Source organism: Lampris incognitus, chromosome 5 (genome assembly GCF_029633865.1).
Source record: "Lampris incognitus isolate fLamInc1 chromosome 5, fLamInc1.hap2, whole genome shotgun sequence".
Classification (NCBI taxonomy): domain Eukaryota; kingdom Metazoa; phylum Chordata; class Actinopteri; order Lampriformes; family Lampridae; genus Lampris; species Lampris incognitus.
This window is the reverse complement of record NC_079215.1, coordinates 53,397,260-53,420,253: the sequence shown is the minus strand read 5'-3', so window position 1 is coordinate 53,420,253 and position 22,994 is coordinate 53,397,260. Positions and strand designations below refer to the sequence as shown.

Sequence of the window (22,994 nt, the reverse complement as noted above, 5' to 3'; positions counted from 1 at the left end):
TGCTCAGGGGCACAGACAGGAGTATTAACCATAACATGCATGTCTTTTTGATGGTGGGAGGAAACGGGGGAAGCCAGAGGAAACCCACGCAGACACAGGGAGAACATGCAAACTCCACACAGAAAGGACCCGGGATGGCCAGGGGTTCGAACCCAGGATCTTCTTGCTGCGAGGCAACCACTGGGCCACCATGCTGCCCTATATAGTCTACAATTACATATTAATCTATTATATATTGTATGTTCATCTCATCATCAGCTGCTTCTCCGGGGTCGGGTCGCGGTGGCAGCAAGCTAAGTAGGGCACTCCAGATGTCCCTCTCCCCAGCAACGCCCTCCAGCTCCTCCTGGGGGATCCCAAGGTGTTCCCAGGACAGATTGGACATGTAGTCCCTCCAGCGAGTTCTGGGTCTACCCTGGGGTCTCCTCCCAGTTGGACGTGCCCGGAAAACCTCCAAAGGAAGGTGCCCAGGAGGCATCCCAATCAGATGCCCGAATTATCTCAACTGGCTCCTTTCATTGCGAAGGAGCAGCGGCTCTACTCCCGAGCTCCCTCCGGATGTCTGAGCTCCTCACCCTATCTCTAAGACTGAGCCCAGACACCCTACAGAGGACACTCATTTCAGCTGCTTGTATCTGCGATCTCACCCTGTCGGCCACTACCCAAAGCTCATGACCATAGGTGAGGGTTGGAATGAAGATTGACTGGTAGATTGAGAGCTTTGTCTTCCGGCTCAGCTCCCTCTTCACCACGACGGTCTGGTACAACGTCCGCATTACTGCTGATGCTGCACCAATCCGCCTGTCAATCTCCCGCTCCATCCTACCCTCACTCATGACCAAGACCCCGAGATACTTGAACTCCTTCACTTGAGGCAACAACTCATCCCCAGCCCGGAGGGAGCAATCCACCATTTTCCGGTAGAGAACCATGGCCTCAGACTTGGAGGTGCTGACTCTCATCCCAGCCATTTCACACTCAGCTGCAAACCACCCCAGTGCACGCTGGAGGTCGCATTCTGATGTAGCCAACAAAACCACATCATCTGCGAAGAGCTGAGAGGCAATTCTGAGGTTCCCAAAACGGACACACTCCTCACCTTGGCTGCGCCTTGAGATCCTGTCCAAGAATATCACAAACAGAATCAGAGACAAGGGACAACGTTGGCGGAGTGCGACACCCACTGAAAACGTGTTTGACTTTGTGCTGAGAATGCGGACACAGCTCTCACTGTGTTATACAAGGACCGGACAGCTTGTAGTAACTGCCCTGATACCCCATACTCCTGCAGTACCCCCCACAGATTGCCCCGGGGTACATGGTCGTAAGCCTTTTCCAAATCCACAAAACACATGTAGACTGGCTGGTCAAACTCCCATTTCTCCCTCAGCACTCCCGCAAGGGTAAAGAGTTGGTCTGTTGTTCCATGGCCAGGACGGAATCTGCATTGTTCCTCCTGGATCCGAGGTTCGACAATCGGTCAGAGCCTCCTTTCCAGCACCCTAGAGTAGACTTTCCCAGGGAGGCTGAGCAATGTGATGCCCCGATAATTGGAGCACACCCTCTGGTCCCCTTTGCTTATGCTTATAAGTTATAATTATAACAATAATAATTTATAACCAGTATAGAGTAGTTGTATGTGTACATACAATTATACATTTGTATTGCGTATCTGATTTACAAAGAGGTAGTGCACATCATAGATATGCAAGTTAGACATCTTGATGAGAGGTGGCTATTTACAAAGTGCAATGTTTACATAGTAAGTGTCCATCATTGCACTATGCTGTTAAGTGTTCATGAGAGAGATGCCCTGTGGGCCCTTATTCTAAATTGCAAGGCTGAGATATTTGGCAAATTTGTGATTCGTGTATTTGTGCGCAAATTTCTGCATTGTGTGGTCTGCGTATCTTGTGCACTCTTAAAATATTCATCCAAGCATATGTGGAATCCACTGAAGCGTGTTCAGAATGCACCTAGGTGTGCGAGTTGCAGTAGGCCGCCGTCCATTGAGCTTACCCTGTAGTTTCTGATTCTCTTTCTCCATCCTCAGGAGCAGGGTCTGCTGCAGAATGGCCTTCCTCCACAGCTCCCTCAGTTCCTCCCTCCCCTTCCGCTTCCTCTCCTCAGGCACCACCGACAGGGAGGAGTCACTGCCTCCTCCCACCACGCTTCCAACCTGGACCCCACAGACGCGGCCTGCCTCCAAACAGGAATCGCCTCGGTCTGAGCGAGAGAGAGAGAGAGAGAGAGAGAGAGAGAGAGAGAGAGAGAGATTATTTCAAGATTTGGGACACACCCTGTACCCTGTTGTTTTGGGTGGAGCAACAGAAATATGTGCCTTTGTATTTTTGTTTGCAGTCAAATTGGTGAGCTGTATTTTTTATTCTTTTTTTAGGAGGGCCTTTTTTTGACTGTCAACCTTCTTTTTCTTTCTTGCCTTCTGCAAAACCCCTCAACATTAATTCTCTCTCTCTCATATTATGGGGCACATACCTTAGAGCTTGCAGGTACATACATTTGATGCTAGACTTCACCAAAATTTCACAAAAATATGCAAGACAGATGATCCTTTGGATCACATAACAGACATATGGGGGACGACAATAGTTAGTTGTCTTTGTGCCAGCTGGAGCAAAGATTTATGTTTGTGTCTATCATACAAAAACCTTAAGGACGTGCTGAAACTAGCATATGCACAAGACAAGCGTAGCACTTTTGATTGTAACTAGCGATATGCTCATACACGCACACATTCACGCAGAAACAGATCACTACAAGGAAAATGATGCATGTGATAGACAAACACCATTCCTGCCCCGCTCCAACCTAACAGCCCTTTGACCCGGCTCAGGAGTGACGTCTTGAATGCGAGCACACCTTTCCACGATAAGAGGACCGACCTCTCCCTGGGCAAACAATCCAACCTGGCTGGTGCCGACACCCAAGACGTGCACACTTATGCAAACACACACATACCCACAAAACACTCAACATGCAAAATGGGTCAACAAGGCTGGCACGTTCCGTGGACGGACCCGTCAACGCCACCTTGAAGGAAAACACTTTGCACCGGCATAAATACAAATACTTGACAACTCCCCGCTGACCTCCTGCATCTGAGCACGTTCCACCCAGAATCTCAACCCTGTTGCCAAGAACCCGACTAAACCCTGACGCAGGGGTCAGACAAAATCTCTCACCTCCATGGAAGCCGACTGTCAAAATACACGTCAGGTGCAGATTTCATTACTGATAAGGGGCGTTGTCTTACCTGTTGCACACTGTTTTACCTGGAAGGGGAAAAGTAGTACAAACTAACAGACCTAATTCCAGTTAATCCCTGGTTAAACAGTGCTTGACGGGTCTCTAGTGGATGGAGGTCAAATCCTGGCTTAAAATTCCACAAAGACTTTTTATTTTTTATTTTAAAGACATCAAGGAGAAAATCTTTCCTTGAACAAATTCAGTTCTAATGACACTACAAGCTGAGAATCAAACAACCAAAACTCTAATACAGTGTTTCTTAACCCTCCTATTGTGTTCAGCTCAAATCTGACCCATTTTCAAGTTCAGATGTGTGAGTCATGACTTTGGTTTTTTTCTAATCCTCAACATTGGCCTACTGAATACAGTAAAACATTTTGATCATTTTCTTTTTTTCAATGTTCTTTTTAAAGTGCTCTTTTTTTTTACTTTCATTTTTTTTTTAATTTGACATTTTTTTAAAATTACAACTTTTTAAAAAAAAAAAGTTAAATCTGTGGCGTTATGGGTCAAATGTGATCTGGTAGAAATTATGGGTTGTCTATGCAGAGAAATATATAGTAAATGCTGCCAAACCATCATGAATAACGAAAATTACAAAACAAAAATAATAGAAATAAAATCCTATAATAACAGTATAATAATCCATCTTATCCAAACCGCTTATCCTGCTCTCAGGGTCACGGGGATGCTGGAGCCTATCCCAACAGTCATTGGCCAGCAGGCGGGGGGACACCCCGGACAGGCCAGCAGGCCATCACAGGGCAAACACACACACACACACACACACACACACACACACACACACAGGGACAATTTAGTACGGCCGATTCACCTGACCTACATGTCTTTGGGGCTGTGGGAGGAAACCAGAGCACCTGGAGGAAACCCATGCAGACACGGCGAGAACATGCAAACTCCATACAGAGGACGACTCGGGACGACCCCCAAGGTTGGTACTGTCATAGGATGCCACCTTTGCAATAAGTCAGTTAGTGAAATTTCTTCCCTGCTAGATATTCCCCGGTCAACTGTAAGTGGTATTATTGAAAAGTGGAAGTGTTTAGGAACAACAGCAACTCAGCCACAAAGTGGCAGACCACGTAAAGTCACACAGCGGGGTCAACTAATGTTGAGGCGTATAGTGCGTAAAATTCGCCAACGCTCTGTTGACTCAATAACTGCAGAGTTCCAAACTCCCTCTGGCATTAACATCAGCACAAAAACTGTGTGCCGGGAGCTTCATGGAATGGGTTTCCATGGCCAAGCAGCTGCATGCAGGCCTTACATCACCAAGCACAATGCCAAGCGTCGGATGGAGTGGATGTAAAGCACTCTGCCGCTGGACTCTGGAGCAGTGAAAATGTGTTCTGTGGAGTGACGAATCACGCTTCTCTGTCTGGCAGCCTGATGGACGAGTCTGGGTTTGGCGGATGCCAGGAGAATGTTACCTGCCTGACTGCATTGTGCCAACTGTAAAGTTTGGTGGAGGAGGGATAATGGTATGGGGTTGTTTTTCAGGGGTTGGGCTAGGCCCCTTAGTTCCAGTGAAGGGAAATCTTAATGCTTCAGCATACCAAGACATTTTGGACAATTCTATGCTTCCAACTTTGTGGGAACAGTTTGGGGAGGGCCTTTCTCTGTTCCAGCATGACTGTGCCCCAGTGCACAAAGCAAGGTCCATTAAGACATGGTTGGGTGAGTTTGGTGTGGAAGAACTTGACCGGCCCGCACAGAGCCCTGACCTCAACCCCATCGAAAACATTTGGGATGAACTAAAACTGAGACTGCGAGCCAGGTCTTCTCATCAAACATCAGTGCCTGACCTCACAAATGCCCTTCTGGATGAATGGGCAAAAATTCCCACAGACATACTCCAAAATCTTGTGGAAAGACTTCCCAGAAGAGTGGAAGCTGTTATAGCTGTAAAGGGAGGACGAACTCCATATTAATGCCTATGGATTTAGAATGGGATGTCATAAAAGCTCCTGTTGGTGTAATGGCCAGGTGTCCCAATACTTTTGTCCATATAATGCAATGGTACTCAACCTTGCCCTACTCAGGAGCCACATTGACAAAAAAATATTTTGCAAGAGCCACAATCCACAAACGTCCCTTCCCTCCCTGAAACCATTATGCATTTGAGAATAAGGGTAATAGTAATATGTTATTAAAGAATGAAAAGCATGATGTATAGTGCAATAACTGTAATTTATTATCATGCAACCACAAATGTCATGACTGGCAGTGTTTCAACAGTATCGATAAACAATCTTTACTAAATGATTCCCAAATGCTGATCACAAAGTCCATAACAGCAGCTAATACACAGCACATTGCTGATCATCACAGTCCATAACAGCAGGTAGTCTGCCTCTTCTCTATGTTCCCCTTTCTCTCTCCTGTCTCCTCTCCTCAAGGGAGAAAGGTAACAGACTTTCAGTTCTACTGTGGCCTACATTAGCATTTCAGACTAGAGCAACATTGAACTTACTACTTTCAGTGCGACTTCCGACTCCTTCTGCCGCACAAGGGATTTGTAGTCGGGCTCTGTGCAGGAAACGGCGATCCAAAGGGCCTCTGTTGTGCGGCGCAGACTCGATCTGTTCGGTTGCGACATTTTATTTTTGAGAGCACAGTGAATGCTGCTTCACGCCAGTATGTGGACGGAAACACTGAGATGACGCCTCTTGCAAGCCTGGATATGTTTCGAAGATACCCCACCAATTTCCAAAAGTCCGCAACATCTTTAATGAAGTTCATCCAAGCCCTTTAACTCCACAAACTCCATTTGAAGCTGCGCAAATCCAAGCCGATCGCTTATTTGCTTCATTTCATCGACGTCAACCAGGAATGGGGTTTTCACAAGTAGAAAAACACTGCCTTGATCCTTGAAGTCGCAGAATCTTGATTTGTAGCTTTGCTTGAGCTCAGTTAGCACATCATCGAATTGTGACCGACAGGACCGGGCAGCATCCGCATGCAGCATCACGTTCTGCACTGTGGGGAAGAAGCGGTAATCCGAATCCTCCGACAGCCATGTAGAGCTCACACACGGTCTTGGTTCTTCCCTGCATCTTGACATTAAGTTCATTCAAGTGTTGTGCAATGTCACACAGGAAAGCAGCAGAAAGCACCCACTCCTTGTCATCCAAAAAGGAAAATCGGGAAGTCTACCCTTGGCTGACAATAAAGGCTTTCAGTGGTTCAAGCAGGTCCACAAAATGTGCAAGCGTACATCCTTTAGATAACCATCTACTCTCGGTGTGTAACATCAAATCGCCGTAGTGAGTGTTAAACTCTTCACATAGCAATTGAAAGTTCAAGTGGTTTCTTGCACGGGCCCTGATGTAATTAACCACTTCGATTATATTTGCCATCACATCATTCCGACACTTGAACTTCGCAAACAAGGCTTGTTGATGCACAACGCAATGGTAGGAAAAAATGTCCTCCGCAACTCTTTCGTTTTTCAGTGTGCCTCTTTCAGCAAAGCCACAGCCCGGTTTCTCTTACCAAGCATCACCGGCGCGCCATCTGCTGTGAATGCTGAGATGTTTTCTTGTCCCATGTTAAACCTCGCCAATGTTTCCAGTAGAGCATTTATCTCCGTGCCCGTTGTTGCATTTACCACCACGTTACGCAGATCTTCTGTAATGTCAAACTGACTGTCGATTCCTCGGACAAAGACGCGTAATTGTGGCGTGTCGTCGGTATCCAGGCTTCCGTCCATTGCAGTGCTGACAAACTCAGCGGATGACAGTTTCTCCAACATTTTCAATGTTCTCAGAATATTTTCAATGTTCTCTGAAACGTCCTCCTAGCCACAGTAGAATCCAACAGTTGAAGTTTTTGTTTTTTTTAACCTCTCGTCCCAGGTCTTTTTTCTCGGGGGAACAACGTTGAACAGGCGAGCAGCAATCCTTCACCATTTCTCCATCAGTATACAGCTTCATCTTCTTCGTCAGTTCATGCGTGAGCTCTTTCACTAGTAATAGTATGGAAGAAGTTTTTCTGAGCAGTTCGGCTCTGTTTGAGCCTCGCCGGCTTCTTGGCCCTTAGCTCTCCGCCTTTCGGAAAGTCGGTACTGAACCTCGGGTGTTTCGTTTCGTGGCGGCGCTGCAAATTGGACCATTTGAATTGTGAAATGACGTTATCACAAAGCAGACAGACGCATTTTCCCGAACCGCTGGAGACGAAGAAAAACTCGAGTTCCCAGTCCTCTTTAAATGTTTTGATATTCCTCTTCATATATGTGCTTCTTATGTTCTTTCGCCATTTTAGCTTCATGCTATGCCAGTTTTCCCAGTGCGGTTGAGTTTGCACTTGTCTCACGCGCCTGCAAACTGTGCGAGACCTGAGAGAAATTGTGTTTGGCTGTTCAGACGGTCGAAGGGTGGGAGCGTAACAGACTGATGTGACTTGCGAATGAATGAGAATGAAATGTTGATGAATTCTGCTGACAAAGATTTTTTTAGTTTTTTTTTTTAAGTAGAACTTAAAAGAGCCACAACTAGTCATAAAGGAGCCGCGGGTTGATTAATGACGGCACATTTCGAGAATCGAAAGTTGACGGCACACTCTGAATGACTCTGGGGTGGGCTTTTTACCTCTACCTTTATCACGCGTTTACATGAACTTGACTGTACTGTCAAGGTTTGGCCCACCTTGTTTTCTAAAACACTGGTCACATGTCTTCACAACATCAGGGGAAAGGTTTCTGCCCCAAGCATCTCGAGCGTGGGCCAATGCTTTTTCATGTACAGAAAACCTGTGAAATATCATAAAGAAAACATGCGTTCTGAGGGAAGACTGCCCCTCAAGAAAGAGAATATTCAACGGGGGGTGAGTAGTGATTAGGAACGCACGAACATTCAGTTAGCTGTTAGGTACGCTGGCAACTTTTTGGTTACCGCCGCCTCTCTGAAACACTCCTCCAAACCACACCAAAGCTGCCCCGACTCGGCCTACACCAAAAGGCCCCAAAACACTCATGTTCAGACTGGTGATTACCCAGCTAACCTCCATTCCTTCCCCGCTCTGTTCGTATTCCCCAGTTGGCCCCATTTCTTTTTTTTTAATCTTCATCTAACAGTTATTTTGCCTGTCTAGTTTTGCCTCTTGACGCTGAGTGCCTTTGAATATTTAGAAAAGCCCTTTATAAGTCTAATGTAGTATTATTACCATTATTATTATTATTATTATCATAACAACTGAGCCTTGTTAACTTTGACATCTCTTATGGTAAAGGTCCAACAAGAACTACACTGAATGTGAGTAATTTTCATATTCATGCTCACCTTGAGTGAGACACCTACTTGTTTGGAAAAAATTAATTCAATAGAGGGCGTCCGGGTAGCGTGGTGGTCAATTCCGTTGCCTACCAACACGGGGATCACCGGTTCGAATCCCCGCGTTACCCCCGGCTTGGTCAGGCGTCCCTACAGACACAATTGGCCGTGTCTGTGGGTGGGAAGCCGGATGTGGGTATGTGTCCTGGTCGCTGCACTAGCGCCTCCTCTGGTCGGTCGGGGCACCTGTTCGGGGGGAATAGCGTGATCCTCCAACACGCTACATACCCCCGGTGAAACTCCTCACTGTCATATGAGAGGAAGCAGCTGGCGACTCCACATGTATCGGAGTAGTCTGCAGCCCTCCCCGGATCGGCAGAGGGGGTGGAGCAGTGACCAGGAAGAACGGGGTGATTGGCCAGATACGATTGGGGAGAAAAAGGGGGCGGATTAAAAAAAAAGAAAAAAAGAATTCAATACACGGCAGGGGCAGTTGGTGTCGGTCCCGGGTATGATGTTAAACTGCAACCGTCGGCGACTAATTTGGCACCCCCACTTCAACCCTTGGGTTGTTGTGAGGAGGGTGTGTGGACACCCAGCAGGACTAACAACAAAACCGGTCAAAGGGTGGATGACTTCCTGTGTGAAGCAACGGCCATCCATACCTGGAGAGGAGATAGAGACCACCAGGTACTCCCCCTACTGAAACACAATGATGACTCAACCAAGACTTGCTGAGGCGTCAGCTGTGCTCCTACGACCTCCATAGGTTACGGAATTGATGATGATGATGATGATGATGATGATGATGATGCAGTTGGTGTACAATGCGCTTGGGTAGAGGGTGTGAATATGCAAAGGGAAACTATCTCAACTGCAAACAGGGTCTGTTTAAGTAAGACGAGCAGTGAGCCTTGCGGTCACCTCAGCAACTCTGTAAATAACCGGAAAGATGCTTCCCAGGGTTCTTGACCCCGGGCGAGACAAGATTACATGAACCTATCTGATCCCTCTCAGACACAACGGGGCAGTTTCAGACACGGACTGACGCTAGCACTTCTTAAAGGAGATCTCCAGTTTCAAGATAGGGATCCGTCCATGACGGTGACCACCGCCACAAACTACACAACTCGGGTGATGAGACATTTTTATTACACAGATAGGCCACGTACACAGTCCTGTGTGTGTGTGTGTGTGTGTGTGTGTGTGTGTGTGTGTGTGTGTATTACCTGTATCCTAAAGAGGTTTGCTTCACCTTACAGGGAAAAGCCTCCACTATCATATCGTTCCTGTCAATACTTGTCCCTCCACACCGCCACACATACACCGACTTACAGACACATGCGCAGGCATCACACAAACATACATGCACATACACGCAAACAGTACATGTAATTATCAAAATCTGAAGACGTGAAAGCACAAGCACGAGTCCTCCCAATGCAACGCTTCACAAAAACATACACATGGAATTACAGGTCACGCAAGAGCACACAAATATCTTACTATATATTCATTTATGTACTTATGACATTACTATATCATTTCAGTGGGCACTGAACACGGTACAAAATGTGACCTGGGTCTTCTCAACCATATTAAAACTTGTATGTGAAGAACAAATTCCAGGCTTGGATTTTGAAACGACACTTGAGGTGAATTCCTGCAAAGGTAAAAGGCGCTGAAAAGTTAAAAAAAAAAAAAAAAACAGCTCTACTCAAGACAAATAGCATTGTAAGTGAAGGAGTGGAGAGTGAGATAACATTGCTGTATGTGTTGTAATAACTGGGTCGTCTAACAAAAGGCCTTGAGAGTTTTGCCAAGTCTTGCCATTTCTTACTCACTGCTGTTGATTACATATAGGTTGACCTAGACTGCCCTTGTTGCACCAACACCTTAGTTTCCATTTTACAGGTTGGATGTGCCCGAACAGCTCCAATCATAACAGGTTGCCGCTACCACCAAGGTGGACGGACACACACACACACACATACACACCTACATACCAACGGCCCGTTGCTCAGATAAACAGGGAGACACCTCACCATCTGCCACCAGAACAAATGGATATCTCAGTGGGATGAAAATGAAACAGTATTGCTCAGCTATTGTTCGTGTCAAAGCACATCCTGGATGTATTCTTGAAGAGACGTAGCTACACCACAATTCTGCACTGGTGGAAAAATCTTTTTAAGGCTTCCTAGAGTTAAAGAATAAAATCATGCTTCTTTCTTGCTTTCTAGCAAACCCCCCCCCCCGTTCTCCCTAATTGTACTTGGCCAATTACCCTATTTTCCGAGCCATCCCGGTCGCTGCTCCACCCCCCTCTGCCGATCCGGGGAGGGCTGCAGACTACCACATGCCTCCTCCGATACATGTGGAGTCGCCAGCAGCCCCCCCCAGAACAGGTGCTCCGACTGACCAGAGGAGGCGCTAGTGCGGTGAGCAGGACACATACCCACATCCGGCTTCCCACCCACAGACACGGCCAATTGTGTCTGTAGGGACGCCCGACTGAGCTGTGGGTAACACAGGGATTCGAACAGGCGATCCCCGTGTTGGTAGGCAATGGAATAGACCGCTACGCTACCCGGACCCCCCCGCTTTCTGGCCAATTCTGCTTCTCCGGTGCTATATAAATAGGATGAAACAAAATTGGTAAAATGTTTCAACAGTACAGTACCTGTGGTGTAATAGGAGTTTAAACAAGGTTTATCCAGGCCATGCTGATGATTGGGAGAATTGGTAGATTCACCAGCGGCGAGCTAATAGTTGCTTCAGCAAAGGGTAAACATTATTAGTCTATGAGCAATTCCCAAACTTGTTTCTCTAAATATAGAAGCCACAAAATTGGGTTGTCTCTTTCTAAACCAAAATATCACTGGTCTTTCCAGTCCCGTGGAGAGACACCAGTCTGAGATTTATAGAGATTAGTCACCATAGGCTAGAGGCCATTTCAAAGCAGATAGTTCATCAAGTTGTGAGAACTTGCACAACTCAGGGGGATTGAGGGAGAAACTTTTATGCCGTGCGCATCCCTGCTGCAACAAGTCGCTGGCAAAAATGGGCTTACTGTAACTTTAATACGATTAGAGAATTTAGGAGTCCACATTGAGACTGTTCCGCCCCGGTCAAGGCTCACCTAAACACATGTACACATATCGTTTCCTCTTCAACAGAAGAGGACTCGTGTAGTTGTATAAGAGCCTTCCAAACACATAAACAGGTGCACAGACCACTGACGGAGTGACACGCATGAGCTCCAACTATATGAAACCAGTAAGTAATGGCCACATCAAGCTGAAACAAGACTCAGAGAAGGGATATTCCTAAATTTAAGTCTGTACATCACTTTTTCCTCCATCTCTCCCTCCCCCTCTCTCCCATTGTCTGACACACACGAGCACATAAAAAGGACAAACTGTAATACTGTGCTATTTTGGGCTCACAATTTCAAATGATCACTCTCAACAAGTGCAACAGTGACGCACAGTGGATAAGTTTGGTAACTACATAACTCTCGTTCTAGTGGCAGCTGTATAATTCACCGAGGGACTGCGTTGGCTGCAAACTTGCTGTGTGAGCAGGTTTATTGGCCAAACAACCAACCCCTAGTTGGTGATCATCTATAATAGGTCTAAAGATACGTATCTAAAGAGAGGTTAAGTTGACCCGGAAAACATTCCCATAACCATTTCCAGTTGACTGCCTCAGCATCTCCAATTACATGCTCTGTGCTTGTGTTGACATCACGGTGTTACAGGCACCATTACCCAGCACCATTAACCAGCATCAAGCCTTTCACGCAGCCAGTGTTGATGTCTGCACTCAGTGCCGCCTGTGAGACTAACTGTTATTTATTTACATGAAATTAATAGCAAGAGAGCAAAAGAGGCCAGAACATAAACAGAAAGCCATTAAAAATATAAATATATATATTCATTCTATTTACTACAACAACGTTGCAGGTTTTGGGGAGTTACTGCATACTAGGAATGTGCAATTTGACCTGATTTCCCTATTGGATTACTCGCATGAAAGTAAAAACGAGTAACCGTGTACTCACTCAATACCTTAATTGATGCATATATCAAACATGCAAATTCTCTGCACTCATTAAGGATAAATCTTGCCAAACACTTATGGCTAAGGCTTCTCATTTCATGAAATCACAAAATGAAAGCACGAGAACAAAATGAGGTCATTAACCATTTGCTGGGTAATCTGCTCCACTCAAGCGGGTTCACAGCAGAACTGGTAAACGAAGTGATGCAGGATTGCTTTTCATACATCTTTGGTTTTGTCTTTATACGTGACTCACACCTGATAAATCATGGGACTGGCACGCTTATAATACTCAAGTTGGATATTTTGTGCTGATGATATTTAGGTTTGATAATGCACATCTTGCACTGAACAGTCGGTCTATTATTGGTTTATTCAAAATATCGTTGCACCTCATTCTACTGGGTAGTCACCACTGCAAGTGGGTTGTATGATGTGCCAGAATGATCCAATAAATATTAATTGAACGAACGTATTTAATAAATAAATATGAATAACATTATAATAGAATTTTTCACAAGCTGAAGTAAACAATCCCAGATATTTTCTATGCACTCTACAAGTTTAATTCTCAGATTTGGCACACAAATTTGTATTAATTTCATCTTATTTCATCTGTTGCCAACGTAATTCACCTATCTGACAGGTGTGACATCAACATGCTGACTGAACAGCCTGATTACACTGGTATGTGTTATGATGGGGAGAGTAAAAGGGACAGTCTAAAATTTGCAACATCATGTCAGTGATGCCACAAACGTTGAGCGATCATGCAACTGGCATGCTGATTGCGGAAATGTCCATTTGAGCTGTTGTCAGAATATCGAATGACCATTTCTCCACCATAAGCCTGAAAACCTCTGAAACGACAATATGGCCTACTGGCCTCACAACTGTAGAACACATGTGAACACACCAGCCCTGGACTGCTACGTCTGGCTTCTTCACCTGCGGGATCTTCTAAACCAGCATCACAGACAGCTGACGAAACAGTTGGGTTGCACAACCGAAGAATTTCTAAGCAGTTTATGCGAAAAAATAAGTAAATTGGAGAGCAAGTATTTCTAATCGACTCTGCCAAAAAATAACCAACATAAGGCTATGGCATTGTATGGTTGCTATACAACGTAGTTTGTACAACGTAGCAAACAAAGTGATTTTAGATTAACACTTGAAGTGAAATTTAAAGACTTCTCTCAATACTTTCATGCAGCGCAGCCTTAATTTCTTTATCCGCTGTCGTCACGATGCAGCCCCCGGAGATCTAGCTTAAACTGTGCACATCAGTTCCACCCGATCTTTTCAGTAAAGGGCAGTGAGAGGGGAAATTTGTTTTGGAAATTGCTATTCGAGTCCCATTTCTCACTCCTCAAGCATGTTGTGAGCTCTGCTCCATTTCTAGCGCTCTATTTAGTAGATTCTCATCAAGGTTTTCATTGAGATACAATTTTGACCAGTCTATAGGTGAGGCTGAATGACTCAAGAAGATGAAAAAATTAGCATTGTTTCACTTAATTCTGGTGGTAATTTTACAGTCTGGTGCCATACATTTTAGAATTTAATACTCATTTTACTGAATTATGATTTTCTCCCCAATTGTACCCGTCCTCCAATAACCCCACTCTCCCGAGCCGTCCCGGTCGCTGCTCCACATCCTCTGCCCATCCGGGGAGGGCAGCAGACTACCACGTCTCCGCGCGTGGGATGATCACGTCATTCCCCCCCAGTTCTGCCCCCCCCCCCCGAATAGGCGCCCCGACTGACCAGAGAAGGTGCTAGTGCAGCAACCAGGACACACCTACATCCGGCTTCCCACCTGCAGACACGGCCAATTGTGTCTGTAGGGATGCCCGACTAGGCCGGAGGTAACACAGGGATTCGAACAGGCGATCCCCATGTTGGCAGGCAACGGAATAGACCGCTACGCTACCCGGACGCCCCACAAACAGATCTTTTAACTGAATTTGTCATCATAATGGGCCAAGTGAGTAAAGGAGCTAGGGGAACCCTACAATGTGGGTGTCTAGAGGTGGTACATTTAGGAAACAAGGCCCAAGGATGAGCACATTTAACTTACAGTGGTAGAGATTTAACAATTATTCTCAGATCCTTCTTGTTAATTCAATGTGTGTCCCCTTACCGACTGTTTCTGCATTCTTCTGAGGCGTAGCCACCCGCAGGAAGATCTGTTGTCTCCAGGAGTGACGGTGGTTGCGCAGAGGGCTTTCCCCTACCGCACATCCCACACCTGGGCTGGACAGGGCTGCCACATCGCTGAAACAGACAACGTTTTGAAAAAATTTTGCACATTCTGATAAGACACGGGTTTGTATAGCATGTGTCGGTGCATACTATCAGATGTACACGCATTCAGATACTGAGAAATACATATATACAGGATCATAGAAAGTTTGAGTGTGCATGAGAGCGTGTGTGCAGGTGCACACCAGAAGTGGAGGGTTGAGTTTCAGACTCACACTTGAACCACACTTGTCAGATGCCACACTACTCATTACTCATAGTGTTGAAATCTGACCACAACAGCTCGGCAAGGCTTTGCCCACAGTTGTACCTTTCAGAGCCTTTGGCTATGAAGAGCTCGAGTCCAAATGGCTGATCAAAAGAACAGACAAATATAAGGAATGTGGCATGAAAACGACAGGAAGTTGTTCTTTTTAACTCATAATGGGAGACCGTAGGCCTAATGATCCCCCGACTATTCCATTATTTTCCTTCGGGGCATTGAGTGACGAGGTGAGGAAAGTGATTTTATGTCATTTTACCATTTTTTCATCCACCAGTTCGAGCTTTTCACTTTAATAAGAACTTTAAATCACTATAGTGACTGGTTTTGGATCACGCTATTCCCCCCAGTCCCCCCCGAACAGACGCCCCGACCGAACAGAGGAGGCACCAGTGCAGCGACCAGGGCACATGTACCCTCATCCGGCTTCCCACCCGAAGACAGAGCCGATTGTGTCTGTAGGGACGCCTGACCAAGCCGGAGGTGACACGGGGGTTCGAACCAGCGATCCCCGTGTTGGTAGGCAACAGAATAGACCACTACGCTACCCGGACAGCCCAGTAGTAAAACCTTTGTTACAGTATATATATATATATATATATATACCTTATAATCAGAAATTATCATTCTAAGATGCGTTAAATATATAGTTCAGCATGCTAAGTAAGTGGAGTTGTATTTGTTTAGGAAAACGTAGGCTCGTTGTTGCTTACCTTATTGTTTATTTGTTTCCAGTCTTGTTTTGTAGATTTTAACCTTAGGTTACTAACATGTCAGACTGTCAATTTTCAGATTGTCAGACTGTCAATTACCTGTCTATCTTCCTTGTCCCTGTGTTTGAGATCTTCCGTTTGTAAAATACAAATGAAAATATGATTAATTAGACAAAATTAAGCCTCATTTAAGTTTTTTATTAAATTTACAACACAGTTTTGAGCTTTAAAAACACCTTCAAATCTGATGCTATACTTTTTTTTGGTTTGCAGTTCTATATAACCAGCTTGCTGTGAATTTTACAGAAAGAGCTGAACCGACGTGAGACATTAAGCACACGAGACCTTAAGCAGATTCGTGACCAGCGGCTTAAGACTTGACCTAGACTTAGTCAGTCTTTAGCCGGGCTACAAGTCGCTGACTTCGGACCTGACTCCAACTGCCATTTAAAGATTTGTGACCATCTCTGGTGTGTTCAAGCGTGTCATCTGTGAGTGCGAGTGTGTGCGTATGTGCACGTGTACCTGCTCTGTGATTCAGAGCCGTCATTCTCGTGGACTGGGGCCAAGAACTGGAATTTGAGGAAGTTTGGAACAGAAGCGGAAGAGTGGAGGCGAGCACGCAGACCCCCCAGAGGACTGCCATGGAGGGGTGCAGACGGAATGAAAGGAGTCGAAGTAGAAACAGAGAGAGAGAGAGAGAGAGAGAGAGAGAAAAGACACACACCATAAAATGGGAAACGGGGCTCGAGGCTAGTTTTTAAAATGTAAAATGGCAAGCACAGCAGATGAAAGAGGTAGGGGATAAGGAATGTGACCAAAAAAAAAAAAAAAGTTCAGCTGAAAAGGCCCCACTTGCTCACCTTTTCTTACTAAGCCGGCCCCCAGTAGAGGGGGAGGAAGAGCAGTTATAAAGCAGAGGAGAGGGGTGCGAGGGACAGGGAAGAGCAGGAGGGAGATCGGGGTTGACTGGAGGACGTCTGGAGCACCATGACGAGAGCGAGGCAGAGAGTTGAAAAAGGAGACAGAGAAGAAGCTAGGTAAAATAAAATGAAATTGAAAGCAGAAGTCACGAGTGGAAGAGAATAAAGAAGTATAAAATGAAGAACACAAAGCAGACAGGAAAAGGGTACAGGAAAAGAGGGAGGCATAGCAGGTCAAACAGCAAAAGAAACCAGTTGTTCCCCGCAGACGTGAACCGAAAATATAAACTGCAATGTGTGTGTGTGTGGGTGTTTGTGTGTGTGCCTGTCCCTGTAATACTTTATCAAAATAAAGGCAACAACTGTTTTTGTGCAGTTTGCACACATCAGAAACAAACACACACAAACACACACACAATGTCCTTACTTGCTCTGATGTGGGGTCTCAGTGCTGACAGAGTAGTGTCGCACCAGTTTGGGCTTGGTGGCTGCGGTTGGGTCCTGCCGGACCTGAACGTGTGCCGGTGAGCCCTCGGTTGAGGAGGGGGTCGGGGAGTGGCTGAAGGTGCTGGCCCGTCGGCGGAAGCCCTGAGGTTGGCCATCACGGGATGGCGAGAGGGAGGAGGAGGAGGGACAGATAGGGAGAGAAGTATCCAGGTGCTTCAGGTCACCTGTTGAGTGGTTGAACCTGCATAGATTGTAGTATAAGCAAATTGGGGGGGAAAATAGCTGTTAGATAAGTGAACCACCCCGTGATATATAGAACAGGGTGGGGACATACAAGTCTCGGCATTAGGTTTTAACAATAGGAAGAGCTGACTTCCTTTTGTAATAACGCTAGTTTAGAGTCACCAGGTCTGTCCAACATTACAATGGTGATGTCGGTATTCATCGCAGCCTGAGAGAAAATTCCAAGTTCGGCTCCCATTGGAGTCAGTTTTATGCCCTTCTATTTTGAAAGCACAACGAAGCAAAAAGGTAAATAGAAAAAGACACTCAACGATGAGACGTTTAAGGACCAGTGTGTGGGATTTAGTGGCATCTAGCGGTGAGGTTGCAGATTGCAACCTACTGAATACCCTTACACTCAGCCCTCCCTTTCCAAGTGTGTAGGAGAACCTATGGTGGCCTTCAGGTGCCAGCAGCTACTTCCAAAATGATGTCATTGTCTACCAACACATCGAGTAGCCATAATATGTCAAGTGATGAGGTTTCCTTTAGATGGCGACCACTTATTCCTCTTCTTCTTCGTCTTCCAACGGGTGCATTCTCGCCAGCGCCACCAAATTCAAGCAGCCACTTCAACGTAAAAACGTGATAGGCCCTCTCTAGAGCCAGTGTTTGGTTTGTCCATTCTGGGTTACTGTAGAAGCATGGCGGTGCAACATCGCGGGCTCCATGGAAGAGGACCTGCTCCCTATGTAGCTATACGAAGGGCTCATTCTAAGCTGTAGTCTCAGGTGATTATACAGTAATGAAAACATAATTATGAATATTATATTTCATTTCAGCCAATTTGGGGTGGCACGATGGTGCAGTGGTTAGCGCGGTCGCCTCACAGCAAGAATGTCCTGGGTTTGAGCCCCAGGGTAGTCCAACCTTGGTGGGTCATCCCCAGTCATCTGTATGGAATTTGCATGTTCTCCCCGTGTCTGCACGGGTTTCCTCTGGGGGCTCCGGTTTCCTCCCACAGTCCAAAGACATGTAAATCAGGTGAATTGGCCGTACTAAATTGTCCCTAGGAATGAATGGGTGTGTGCGTGTGTCGGCTCTGTGATGGCCTGGCGACCTGTCCAGGGTGTCTCCCCGCCTGCCGCCCAGTGACTGCTGAAATAGGCTCCAGCATCTCCGCAACCCTGAGAGGTAGGATAAGCGGTTCAGATAATGGATGGATTTCTGCCAATTTGATCCCCATAAATCCTACACACTGGTCCTTTAAATGAGATGAAGTGCGTGAGGGAGCCGGTGTGTCTGTGCACCTGAGAGGGCTGGTGGGCCGCAGGTGGGAGGAGGCGGCTGAGGGGCAGTGAAGAGAGGGCTGGTCCTGGCTGTTGCGCGGAGTGGAGCTTGAGGAGCAGCTGTCACCTCCTTCGCTGTTCTCACGCTGAGCCCTTGCCTTGCTGCTGCCCTGTGGAGGATAGAAACACACATGTGCCCGCACATTCAGAAAGTCTACATGTAGGCCGACATCATGCTCGGTTACCTTAACTGGAGACCCACTTTAAAAATACTTTGGTCTTTGTACCATACTAATCCTTTTTTTTTTTTAACAGATCTAAGTAATTGTGTCTTTGGTCTCACTGTACATTACCTGCTTTTGGCCACCGTACCTATGAAAAGATTTCCAAACAATGATACTCATCTCACAAATAAATCGTACAGAGTAATGGAAATTACATAAGTGCTACATTTATTTCTTGACTTTATGTATTCATGACAAATATTTCAAATAGGCTGCCATGAAGACACAACTGACAGGCGTGACTGCGTAAGCAGTTGTAAATATTTAATGCTGTTATAAATATTTCAGGTGCTCACAAGAAAGCCATTTGTCCAAGACAGAATGTTTGTTTTTACATTGACGTCCCAACAGAAACCCCAAAGTATGTTTCAATTTTTTTTAATGATTGTAAAATGTTCATATTTCTTTTCAAAAACATATACAGCAGCCTATTCTATTGTTGTGTTGTTGCGAGACTATATCTTATTTCAGATTTTTTTTTAATTTGTTAACTCTTGATGGTCTAGACATACAGGGTCATACAAGTTAACATGTCCAGCAAGAGTTAAAGGGAAGGTTTACAAGATGGTTGTGAGACCAGCTATGTTGTATGATTTGGAGACAGTGGCACTGACAAAAAGACAGGAGGTGGAGTTGGAGGTGGCAGAGTTGAAGTTGCTAAGATTTTCATTGGGAGGGATGACGAAGGACAGGATTAGGAACGAGTATATTAGAGGGACCGCTCAGGTTGGACGGTTTGGAGACAAAGCAAAAGAGGCAAGATTGAGGTGGCTTGGACATGTGTGGAGGATAGATGCTGGGTATATTGGGAGAAGGATGCTGAATATGGAGCTGGCAGGGAAGAGGAAAAGAGGAAGGCCAAAGAGGAGGTTTATGGATGTGGTTTATTTGTAATACACTACTGGGCCTATGTCACAAATTTGTGCATAGTGTTGAATAAGGTAACTTAAAGTATGTTGGTTCACAAATACTACAGAGACTTTATGAATGCATGCATAGTATTCATTCATTCATTCTCTAAACCGCTTATCCTTACTCAGGGTCGCAGGGACGCTGGAGCCTATCCCAGCAGTCACTGGGCGGCAGGCAGGGAGACACCCTGGACAGACCAACCATCACAGGGCCCACACACACACACACACACACACACACACACACACACATTCACATCTACGGACAATTTAGTATGGCCGATTCACCTGACCTACATGTCATTGGATTGTGGGAGGCAACTGAAGCACGCACACAAAACGCACGCAGACACGGACAGAAAATGCAAACTCCACACACAGGACGACCCAGGACGACCCACCAAGGTTGGACTACCCTGGGGCTCGAACTCAGGACCTTCTTGCTGTGAGGCGACGGCGCTAACCACTGCGCCACCGTGCCGCATGCAAAATATTTCCTACCTTCCAGATGCCTTCCAGTGACTCTGTGAGCGATCGCTTGGCTCTGGTCTTGAACTGCTCCAGTCGGAGCCGACTGCTGCTCTGCTGCTGCAGCTCCACTGGACTGGTGCCTGCCTCCTCACACGCCTACAAACATGAGCACACAAAGAGAGAGAAGTTTGAGTATGCTACTGTGTGTAACAGTGAGTGAGTGAGTGTGTGTGTGTGTGTGTGTGTGTGTGTGTGTGTGTGACCAAGGAATAAAGCAAAATTGTGTTAGTATTGTGAAAAATGCATGTTGTGAAAATCTTCAGAAAGTAAATGGGAGAAAGAAACTCAATCCCAATGTCAATAAATGTTGGAGAAATTAGCAAAAGTTGAATAGCATGCAACTGGCAAAATTGGATAGGACATTTCTACAGAACACAGATGAAAAAAAAATGAATACAATAAAAATAAAAAGGAACTTGACAGAAAGGCTGATCAACAGACCGGAAAAAAACAGAAGCGATGACAACACACAAAGTATGTGTGTGTGTGTGTGAGAGAGAGAGAGAGAGAGAGAGAGAGAGAGAGAGAGAGAGAGACACCTGCTTGCTTTCTCCAGGCTGTGCGTGTTGATGTCTCTTTTGTTTCTCCTCATATAAGTTTCTTAGACAGGCCACAACTAGCTCATTCTCCTCTTGGTCATTCTTAGGACGTGCCCTCTGGAAAGTACACACACACGCACACACACACACAACACACACAGAGTGTCATTTACAAAAGCGCTCATAGAAAGCCTGAGTTGGAATCCACAGGCGAGTCATGTACACAATGCTCGGGGGAGCTAAAATAGTTTAAGGCAGTTGGCTTCAACAGCTGAGGGTTTTACACAGGGCATTTATAGCTGTGGATGAAATGCTCCCGCTATGTTGCTCTGTTATAACAAAGTCCCCCCACTTTAAGACATTGCTCATTTAGAAAACCTTTTGAAGTCCTAGTACAGAGGTCAAAATAAGGAATTAGGTCTGTCAGAATGACAAAGATAGGCTGCAGGATCAATTTAGGCCACAAGAGCATTGACACCACCCACCAGCAGGTGGTGCTCTATGCATTGAAAAAATTGTTCTCAAGGGAACACGGTTTTAGACCAATGGTATTCAGCCATGAGTCATGGCGGTACATGTGTATGCTGGTATTCTTTCAGAATTGATATTAAGACAACTGGTTTGACGGTGTAACCACTTCAACCAGACACAGGAGGATTACTCAGCCAAATCAGATGGTGTAGGGCTGGGTTGGAAAGAGAACCTGCATACACAGGACCGACCCTCTGTGGTGTATGGCAGAATACCACCAAACGCACAACAGTAACCTCCCTTTAAGACCGTACACACCACTATAATGTGAAGCATTTTTCTCAGAATGTTATTCGTCCATCGCAGCGACGAGGATCATCTAGTCATCCTGTGATGGATGGTTGATGACTTGCGCGATGATTAAAGTGAGGAAGAGTTGTGCATCATGTCTGTGTCTGGGAGTGCTGCATGTGAATAACTTGTGATTTAGTCATAATGAAGTCAGTTGTATTTGTCTACCGCAGAGATTACAGAGAAAATTTATCTATCCAAGTCATTTTTTTGTAATTCAAATTTTTATTGATTTCTAAAAGGTTAGTACATGAAAAGTTAGCATATAAAATGAGGCATTTCACCAGTGATGCCACTAAAATGGCTATAAAATAAAAGATAGAGCTGTACAGGAGAGGATACAACACTATCCAAAGAAAAAGGAAGCCGTCCCGGCAAACAAAGACAGGAATCATATTTCAGGATTGTCAAACACAATGTAATATAATTCCAAAAATGATCCCAGATTGGTCCCTTATTAAAATAGGCTGGAGCAAGAGTGAGAAACTTCGCAAGAATAGAGCTAGGGCAAGCTATTTTTCAAACAAGCGACATGCTGTTTACTGACACACGGCGCAGGTTCGGACATCTACCCCCCCTTCTTCTTTCCTCCCCTATTGTAATTGGCCAATTACCCCACTCTTCCAAGCCGTCCTGATCTCTGCTCCTCCCCCTCTGCCGAGCCGGGGAGGGCTGCAGACTACCACATGCCTCCCCCGATACATGTGGAGTCACCAGCCGCTTCTTTTCACCTGACAGTGAGGAGTTTCGCCAGGGGGACGTAGCGCCTGGGAGGATCACGCTATTCCCCCCAGTCCCCCCCCCCCCCGCCAAACAGGCGCCCCGGCCAACCAGAGAAGGCGTTAGTGCAGCGACCAGGACACATACCCACATCCGGCTTCCCACCCGCAGACATGGCCAAAATTTTTTATTTCATTTTTTTTTTAAACATAAATACCTTTGTGTTCTCAAAGACGGAGGCTTGCTCCTGGTTGTCCAGGTTGGCCAAGTGTCTCTGAAGCTCCAACTTAGTTTTAGAAGGATGTAGACCTGGTAAAAGTGACACACAAAAAATAAATAAGTAAATAAGTAAAGTGAGACCTTGAGATGAACAAGTGGTTTGTTTGCTATGATTGACTTCAAACTGAATGAGGAGCAGGGATGGCCTGTCCTCGGTACTCCATACA

General features: G+C 45.7%; 1 protein-coding gene across 2 annotated transcripts in view; it reads right to left on the bottom strand.

Annotated features, from left to right (window-relative positions):
• tbc1d1 (TBC1 (tre-2/USP6, BUB2, cdc16) domain family, member 1) overlaps nucleotides 1-22,994 on the bottom strand; it is a 93,246-nt gene that overhangs the window by 24,765 nt on the left and 45,487 nt on the right. For both annotated transcript variants that reach the window (XM_056279528.1, XM_056279529.1), the window contains 7 exons: nucleotides 22,766-22,857; nucleotides 21,007-21,123; nucleotides 20,438-20,563; nucleotides 18,763-18,911; nucleotides 17,211-17,471; nucleotides 14,764-14,897; nucleotides 2,020-2,226 (listed from right to left, as the gene is read on the bottom strand). In XM_056279528.1, coding sequence (XP_056135503.1) covers nucleotides 2,020-2,226; nucleotides 14,764-14,897; nucleotides 17,211-17,471; nucleotides 18,763-18,911; nucleotides 20,438-20,563; nucleotides 21,007-21,123; nucleotides 22,766-22,857 — 1,086 coding nt within the window. The remainder of the gene's footprint in view (nucleotides 1-2,019; nucleotides 2,227-14,763; nucleotides 14,898-17,210; nucleotides 17,472-18,762; nucleotides 18,912-20,437; nucleotides 20,564-21,006; nucleotides 21,124-22,765; nucleotides 22,858-22,994) is intronic.